This window comes from Pristiophorus japonicus, chromosome 12, assembly GCF_044704955.1.
Source record: "Pristiophorus japonicus isolate sPriJap1 chromosome 12, sPriJap1.hap1, whole genome shotgun sequence".
Classification (NCBI taxonomy): domain Eukaryota; kingdom Metazoa; phylum Chordata; class Chondrichthyes; family Pristiophoridae; genus Pristiophorus; species Pristiophorus japonicus.
The window spans coordinates 199,631,795-199,640,416 of NC_091988.1; the positions used below are offsets into that span (position 1 = coordinate 199,631,795).

Below are 8,622 nucleotides of genomic sequence, written 5' to 3' on the forward strand. Positions count from 1 at the left end.
TTTTTCGATGTGTCGGTGATTTCCGTGCAGTGTAGTGGGAATCCCCGAGTGCAAGCTGTCTAAGCAGCCAATCGCATTGCACAATCCTGAGATACAGCGCCTTTCACAGCCACCGGATGTCTCGAAGCGCTTTGCAGCCAATGAAGTACTTTTGGAGTGTAGTCACTGTGTTGTAATGAGAAGCAAGAAATAAGAACCTGCTTTTATTCTGACTTTTTAACAAATGTTAGAGAGCAAAACAAAGATTGGGGCTCTCACTCGGGGATACGGTAGAGCCTGAAATAAATAATCAACAAACTTTTCAAAACAATATATAAAACAAATTTAATTTCTTAAAACTCTAATTTTTATCAGTGACATTTGACACTCTACAAAATTAAAATTAGTTTTACAGGGCCGTAACCTTTGTTTAGCGGTCAATACGCTGTTAATTCCCCAGTTACACCTTTCTTCAACAAGGCCGAACATTTAATGGGGTATTTAACAGCGACATTACCGCGAAAAAGCCCAAGTTTTCATCAGTTTCAATGATTTCACTGATTGCCGGCTGTTGTGGTGGGGAGGTGGGGGCACAGGTGGTGATTGGGGGGTGGGGGGGGCACAGGTGGTGATTGGGGGGTGGGGGGCACAGGTGGTGATTGGGGGGTGGGGGGCACAGGTGGTGATTGGGGGGTGGGGGGGCACAGGTGGTGATTGGGGGGTGGGGGGGCACAGGTGGTGATTGGGGGGGTGGGGGGGGCACAGGTGGTGATTGGGGGGTGGGGGGGGCACAGGTGGTGATTGGGGGGTGGGGGGGGCACAGGTGGTGGGTGGGGGGGTACAGGTGGGGGGGCACAGGTGGTGATTGGGGGGTGGGGGGGGCACCGCTGCCAGTGTTGGAGCAGTGAATGACTGACCAACTTCAGGATTTCCCCGTTTAGATCTGCATGTGCTACATCCTGAAGTTGCGGTCAACTCCAACGGGGTAATAACGACAGTGTTTGTTTTTCTGTTCTTTCCCACGGTAAAAACCGGGCCATGATTTAATTTACCTGGATTGGAACCACAAATGATGCATCAGGCTTTTCAAAAGCCCTTATTTTCTGCTTTTGCCCAGTCGAATACTTTCACCTCTTACACGTTCTCACTGACACATTGAGGTTGAATACTGAATACAGCTTTTCATTATCCGCATAATTCTTTTTATTCTCTTTCCTCCCCCCGCCCAAATCCCTATTTCTACTGAGATTTTTATTTTCTAAACCTTGAATATTGCTGGGAAATAAAGACTAAACTACTGGAGCTCTAACTCTAATACTCTAATTTCTGGTATTTTGGCCTCCAGTCCGACTAGTTTCTCAGGATCAGTTTTACTTTGAATGTGTGGAGTGTGTTTGGAAGGGGAAGGTGCTCACTTGTTTCTCCTGTTGTCTAGCTGCGTTGCAGGCTCTGAAGCGCAAGAAGAGGTACGAGAAGCAGCTGGCACAGATCGATGGCACGCTGTCCACCATTGAATTCCAGAGAGAGGCGCTGGAGAACGCAAACACCAACACTGAAGTACTCAAGAACATGGGCTTCGCTGCCAAGGCCATGAAAGCTGCTCACGAGAACATGTAAGAGCATCAACACCTGTCTTGTCTTAACCTGTATTATAGCCGCAGGGACCCAGGATCGAATCAAATATGTAGAACCCGCTCCTTGTCCCAGCCCCCACCCCATCAGGAGGGGGGGGGGAAATGCAACAATTGATTTGTAGAACACCTAACTTGCCCCACCAAAATCTCCTTGGCTCAGTGGGCAGCAGTCTCTCACCTCCGAGTCAGAAGGTTGTGGGTTCAAGTCCCACTCCAGAGACTTGAGCACAAAAATCTAGGCTGACACTCCCAGTGAAGTGCTGAGGGAGTGCTGCGCTGTCGGAGGTGCCGTGATTCGGATGAGACCTTAAACCGAGGCTCCGCCTGCCCCCTCCAGTGGATGTAAAAGATCACATGGCCACTATTTTGAAGAGGAGCAGGTGGAGTTATCCCCGGTGTCCTGGTAAGCCAATATTTATCCCTCAATCAACGTCTCTGAAACAGATTATATGCTCGTTATCACATTGCTGTTTGTGGGAGCTTGCTGTGCGCAAATTGTATTCTCCTTGTACGTGGTACTGTTGCTGCTTCTATTTGAGCAGCTTGCCGCCTTGCGTTGCAGCACTGCTGCACATCCGGCTCATCTGGTCCTTCCAGAGTGAGAGCCGTTTGCTATGTCAGGAGGAACAGTAATGGAATTAACTTTCCCTCCTTATTGAGCTGCAGTGCCATTGGCGAATCACATCGGTGGGTCTTGTCACTGGGAAACCGGTTCCTCGAGTGCTGCTGTTTGTATAAATATTTACTGTTTTGTTGCCCATCACGAACCTCCGCGTGTATTTTTCCCTTATATTTTTCTACCCCGAAGCGCTGATTCGCACTGGGCTACCATTTACACCCACCAATAATGGATGCCCTTCCCTAGGCAGGGAGTGTCGGCGGGCCATTTTACCGTGGGGCGTGTTGCAGCCAAGCCAGATGCCCAATGGCACCTGAACACGCGGTTTGGCGGCAAGTGTCACCGGGCGGCGAAATGCGCAGAGATCCCTTCCCCGCCCAGGGATCCGGAGACCAATTACAGCGCTCGGTGTGCCTGCCCTCCGCCCAAATCACCAGGCGCAAACTGGAACCATCTAATCCGATTGCACAGTCCAGGGTGGTGCTAATCCAGTTACTCACTGGGCTATAGAGGGGCAGCCTTGGCACAAGGCAGGGGAGCAATTCGGCCAGAATCACCAATCCTCTCACTGTCCTATGAGTCCTGCTGAAATGCCTGTATGCAGGCGCAAGGCAGATGCACACGAGGGAGAAGGGACTAGAAGGGTATGTTGATGGGGTTATAGATGGAGAAAGGTGGAAAGAGGCTCGAATGGAGCATAAACACTGGCACAGACTTGCTGGGCCGAATGGCCTGTTTCTGTGCTGGAAATACTATTCACTATACCCATGTACAGTTTCCAGCCATCAGGAGTGATGGCCTGAGCTGATTTTCCCCCTTTGCCCAGCCCAGGATTGCTGAGAGTAATTGCAGTGCCCCTTGGACCACCATCAGCTAAATCAGCACCCACCGACTTGCAGATCAGCCAAGGTTGAACACTCCCACAACTTGAAAATCCGCTTTTAAACAACTCATTTTTCCCACCTTTTCCCCCTCCACAACCCCGCATACCTCTTTAACTTGTGTCTCAGTTGTATGGTTGGTTGCTAATAAACACGGTGATCATGAGGTGATGCCTGCTGGACTCAAAACAGAATAATTGAATGACACAGCACAGAAGGAGGCCATTCGGCCCATCGTGCCTGTGCCGGCTCTTTGAAAGAGCGATCCCATTAGTCCCACTCCCCCCTGCACTTCCCCCTTAGTCCTGAAAATGTTTCCCCTTCGCGTATTTATCCAGTCGTTTTTGAATGTTACTATAAAATCTGCTTCCAGCACCCTTTCAGGCAGTGCATTCCTGATCACTGTAACTCGCTGCTGAAACAAATGTCTAGTGAACTGGCAGAACCAGTATTCCTAAGGTTACCCAGGCTAGAAAAAAAAAAAGATACTTGGATTGTGCTGTTGAGATGATGCAGTGGGATCACGATGTGTTGTTTTTTGTTTTTAAGGGACATTGATAAAGTCGATGATCTGATGCAAGACATCACTGAGCAGCAGGAATTGGCACAGGAAATCTCTGACGCAATTTCCAAGCCAGTTGGGTTTGGTGAAGATTTCGATGAGGTAAGTGTTGCTTCAAGCACTAAAGTGACTGAGAACCTGATGTGGTGTCAAAGGGGCTACTGATTGCGTGTACCCATTCGGACACAGTCAGGAGATTAGTTTGAACTTGCGGACTATCAGTTTTATGTGCTTTGAAAGGGGGCTGTTGTGAAGGGGCCGATAAGTTTTGCGTGAGGAACGGTGGCTGCCGTTGTCTGGAATGAGCTGAATGAATCGGATCATGGCCCAGATTTTGCTGCAGTAAAACATCTCGTGATGTTTCCCCGTTAACATAAGAAATAGGAGCAGGGGTAGGCCACGTGGCCCCTCGAGCCTGCTCCGCCATTCAATAAGATCATGGCTGATCAGCGACCTCAACTCCACTTTTCCAGCTGATCCCCATATCCCTTGATTCCCTTCCCAATGTATGATTGTGAGGGACATATGCACACGATAGTTGCATGTCTCGCACTGTACCCGAGACCTGGGTGGGGAGTGGGAGGCGATTCCTTTTTATGCTGATGGTAAAATGAAGAGGAGGATTTGCTCTCCCCCCTAGCACCCAACCTCAGTGAAGAGTACAATGTAGAAAGCTAAGCAGCTTCTGAGCTTGGCACGATGCTCCTTCTGTAAACGTTTGGTTTTGGGTGTCTTTAGCTTTGTGACAAGGGATTAAACTGCCTCTTGTGCCTCTCTGCAGGATGAGCTCATGGCTGAGTTGGAAGAGCTGGAACAAGAAGAGCTCGACAAAAACCTACTGGAAATTGGAGGAGCTGAGAATGTGCCGCTTCCCAACGTCCCTTCTACCTCCCTTCCAGCCAGGCCAGGTAGGAGGTACTCCAGGATAAACCACATCCTTTGTGACCAGATTAGTTCCGACGGGAAAAAAAATGCAAAATTCAATTTTCTAAGAAAAATGAACAGCCTGTGTTTCTTTGCCCCACTGCTATCAATGTCATCACTTCCTCCTTCACTACAAAGGGTGAGGGGGGGGGGGCGTTCAGAAGGGGCTGGTCCTCACTAATTTCCATTTCATATTGTGGATGACTGAGTGCTCTTCATTTTATAAACAAAGTGAGTATTGATACCACTGGGCCAGGAAATGAGTTGGAGGCAGAGTGAGACATATAGCAGGAATTACAGCAAACGGTCTACGGAGTCTCTACGAACTACCGCAAACGGAGCTCATGACCGAAACTACAGCAAAGTCTCCCGATAATAGCAGGATTATTTTTCCAGTCACACAATACAAATGATGTGCGTAAAATAAATCCCAGTCTCTTCCAGCAGTGCGGTCTCCAGGGGTGATTGGCAAGGGATTTACCCAATCATCATCATTCTGGCCAGGACTTGTGGTGTCACTAAATGCAGCCTTTTATAAAAATCCAGTTGGCAATGGGTTCACTCCTTTTATTCCGCAAGATCTATGTCTCGTCAAAATCTTTCTGCCCCCTTTGCACAACCCGGACACTAATTTTCACAGCTCTTGTGATCTCTAAGGGGCAGGTAGTACATTTGCCTGTATTGAAGTCAGTAAATGTACTACAGTGAACCCTCATAACTAATCATTTCAATGCAGAATGGTAAAATCTAGTTTTTCCACATATCAACTTGTGGCATGTCAACTTAATAACTGGCCTGAGGGGCTGTTTCTGTGCATTACGGCGAATAAACTGTGTGTACTGGATGTCCGATTATCCAACCATGATACTCACTAGACTCTGCTGTGCAATAGAAGATTGAATCTTACTGCACAGAAGGAGGCTATTCGGCCCATCGTGCCTATGCCAGCTCTTTGAAAGAGCTTTTCGATTCATCTCACTTTCCCCGTAGCCCTTCAGTTTTCTCCTTCAAATATTTATCCAACTTCCTTTTGAAAGTTACGATTGAATCTGCTCCCACTGCCCTTTCAGGCAGCGCGTTCCAGATCTAAGTAGCTGCATTTATTTATTTATTTAAATTTTCTTCATCTCTCCTCCTGGATCTTTTGCCAATGGCCTTAAATCTGTGTCCTCTGGTTACCGATCCTCCTGCCAGTGCGCACATTTGTGTCGTTTTCCCCCCTCTGTCTGCTTGTGTACTTTAATCTTTGCCGCCTTGGAGGCAAATGAGGATTGGAATTGTGCGTTAAATGGGATGAGCTTCCTTTTCACCCTGCTGTTTGTTTTCACCTTCAACAGCCATGAAGAAGGAAGAGGAAGATGATGATATGCGGGACCTGGAAAATTGGGCATCTGCCAATTGAAAGCGATTGCCACCTTGTAAAGCACGGACTTGCCACACGCCGCAGTTGTGGGTGTTTTTGTTATGCGAGCAGAGTGAATTTCTGAATGGCTGCCCGGAATGCATTTTGGGGGAGGGGAGGAGGGGAGGGGAGAGGGAAGGGGATGTGTGTGCAATGTGGCATTACAGTACGCTGTACAGGAGGAGCAGCAGAGAGAGGATAAAAAAAACTCTTTGGCACTTTCGTCCCAGCTGGTATTGGATCTTCATTCATGCGGATGACGACAAGCTTCAAGTCCGTGGCGTCGGTACAGCGCTTTCTTTCTCTTTTTTTTTCTTTTTCTCTTTTTTTCTCTTTCTCTTTTTTCTCTTTCTCTTTCTCTCTCTTTCTCTCTCTCCTTTTTCTCTTTCTCTTTTTCTCTTTCTCTTTCTCTTTCTTTCTCTCTCTTTCTTTCTCTCTCTTTCTTTCTCTCTCTTTCTTTCTCTCTCTCCTTTCTCTCTCTCCTTTCTCTTTCTCCTTTCTCTTTCTCCTTTCTCTTTCTCTTTCTCTTTCTCTTTCTCTTTCTCTTTCTCTTTCTCTTTCTCTTTCTCTTTCTCTTTCTCTTTCTCTTTCTCTTTTTCTTTTTCTTTTTCTCTCTCATCAGTGGACCCACATTGCACTGCCATTTGTTATATAAAGTCCTCTGTACATTTAGGAAATAGAGCAGTGCAGATTGGTGTTTGCAAGTGACTGAATTCCTGTAGCATGTCCATGACTGTTTGTTTAATTGAGCAACTCTTTGAATATTACGCCTATAGTTGACTTGATTTCCTCTTCCCTTTTGATTCATTCTTTAAAAAAAGTTCTTGATCATCGACAAACTTTTTAAAAAAAAATCCATTATCTCTGTTTGCCTGCAAGAGAGGCTCTTTATTTATAAAGCTTATAAATTATTTTCTTTCCCCACAAAATATCAGCTGTTTAGAAGTGTATTTTAATCAAGTATAGACCAGTCATTTACTGAATCTGATTGCTCACCCAGTGCCTCTGCTGATTAAAACAAAACTTGCATTTTTAATCTGTGTTTTGGGGGGTACAATTAGGTAACTTTGTTTTTTTTTAAAGTTCTGGATGTCGGTGAGGGGGATGGAACTACAGTTTGCATTTATTCTCCTCACTGGGTGCAATTACAGAACATTTCCTTTCCTATGCCATGTGATTTACACGGAAGCCTATAAAATACTTCTACGTGCTGCTTTCGCTAGATGCTGCATCCCTCCCTCCCCGAACACAGGCTGTACACAGCACGACCCTGGCACGATGGGACTCCTCAATCCTCTGCGAAAACAACCTAATCCTACTTAAACCTGCTGTAAATATGTTAAAGAAAAAAATAAAAGTTCCTTTTAATGTAACAACTTGTCTCCAACCAGAGGTGTGAAAGCTGCCAGTGGAAATACCTGAATCGGCATCACTCGGACCTTACCGTGCCATTACATCCCGTAGGAGCAGTCGGCAGACGGAGGTTTCTAGCTGTATCAGCTGTCTTCCCAATGCCAGCCGTGGCGCAGTGGGTACTCTCACCTGAGTCAGCAGGTTGTGGGTTCAAGTCCCACTCCAGAGATTGGAGCACAAAACCTGGGCTGACACTCCCAGTGCTGTTGGCAGTGTCATCTTTTGGGTAAGGCATTAAACCAAGGTCCTGTCTGCCCTTGTGTGTGGGTGTAAAAATAGCACTATTTTGAAGAACAACAGGTGAGTTCTCCCCTGTGCCCTGGGCAATATTTATCTCTCCAAAAAAACCATTCTGGTCATTATCTCATTGACAAAGCGATTTTGCAGGTAATTTTCTCTAGAGAAGAGAAGGCTGAGGGGTGCACTGATTGAGGTCTTTTAAGATTCTGAAATAGTTTGATGGGGTAAATGTAGAGATGATGTTTCCACCTGTGGGGGAGACTGAAACTAGGGGCCATAAATATAAGATAACCAGTCACTAATAAATCCAATGGGGAATTCAGGAGAAACTTCTTTACCCAGAGAGTGGTGAGAATGTGGAACACACTGCCACAGGAAATGGTTGAGGTAAATAGTGCAGATGCATTTAAGGGGAAGCTGGCTAAACACACGAGGTAGAAAGGAATCGAAGGATATGTTGATAGGGTGAGGTGAAGCATGGTGGGTGGAGTCTCGTGTGAAGCATAAACACCGGCATAGACCTGTTGGGCCGAATGGCCTGTTTCTGTGCTGTACATTCTATATAAACAAGACCCAAAGCGATTTTGTAGGCAAGTTCTGAAGTGCCTTCAGTGCATCTGCTCAGTGACTTAAGAATGGGTTGGATCTACATAGTGAGGGATGTAGAAGTAGTGAGGTGGGTTACTCTTGAGCAAGAAGCAGGCTAGGGGAAAGGACAAGATGGATGCAGAGAGGATATTTCCACTCATGGGGGAAACTAAAATTAGGGGACATAGTCTTAGAATAAGGGGCTGCCCATTTAAAACTGATGGGTTTTTTTTCTGAGGGTTGTAAATCTATGGAATTCTCTGCCTCCAGAGAGCTGTGGAGGCTGGGTCATTGAATATATTTAACGTGGCGATAGACAGATTTTTGAGCAATAAGGGAGTGAAGGGCTATGGGGAGCGGGCAGGGAAATGGAGCTGAGT

The 8,622-nt window shown here is 46.6% G+C and overlaps 1 protein-coding gene across 1 annotated transcript in view; it reads left to right on the plus strand.

Moving 5' to 3' along the window:
- The window catches only part of chmp4ba (charged multivesicular body protein 4Ba), a 33,197-nt gene extending 25,820 nt beyond the window's left edge, over positions 1–7,377 (plus strand). The window contains exons 2-5 of the mRNA XM_070895130.1: positions 1,415–1,592; positions 3,663–3,777; positions 4,457–4,583; positions 5,937–7,377. Coding sequence (XP_070751231.1) covers positions 1,415–1,592; positions 3,663–3,777; positions 4,457–4,583; positions 5,937–6,001 — 485 coding nt within the window. The 3' untranslated portion in view covers positions 6,002–7,377. The remainder of the gene's footprint in view (positions 1–1,414; positions 1,593–3,662; positions 3,778–4,456; positions 4,584–5,936) is intronic.
- Positions 7,378–8,622: the final 1,245 nt, after the last annotated feature.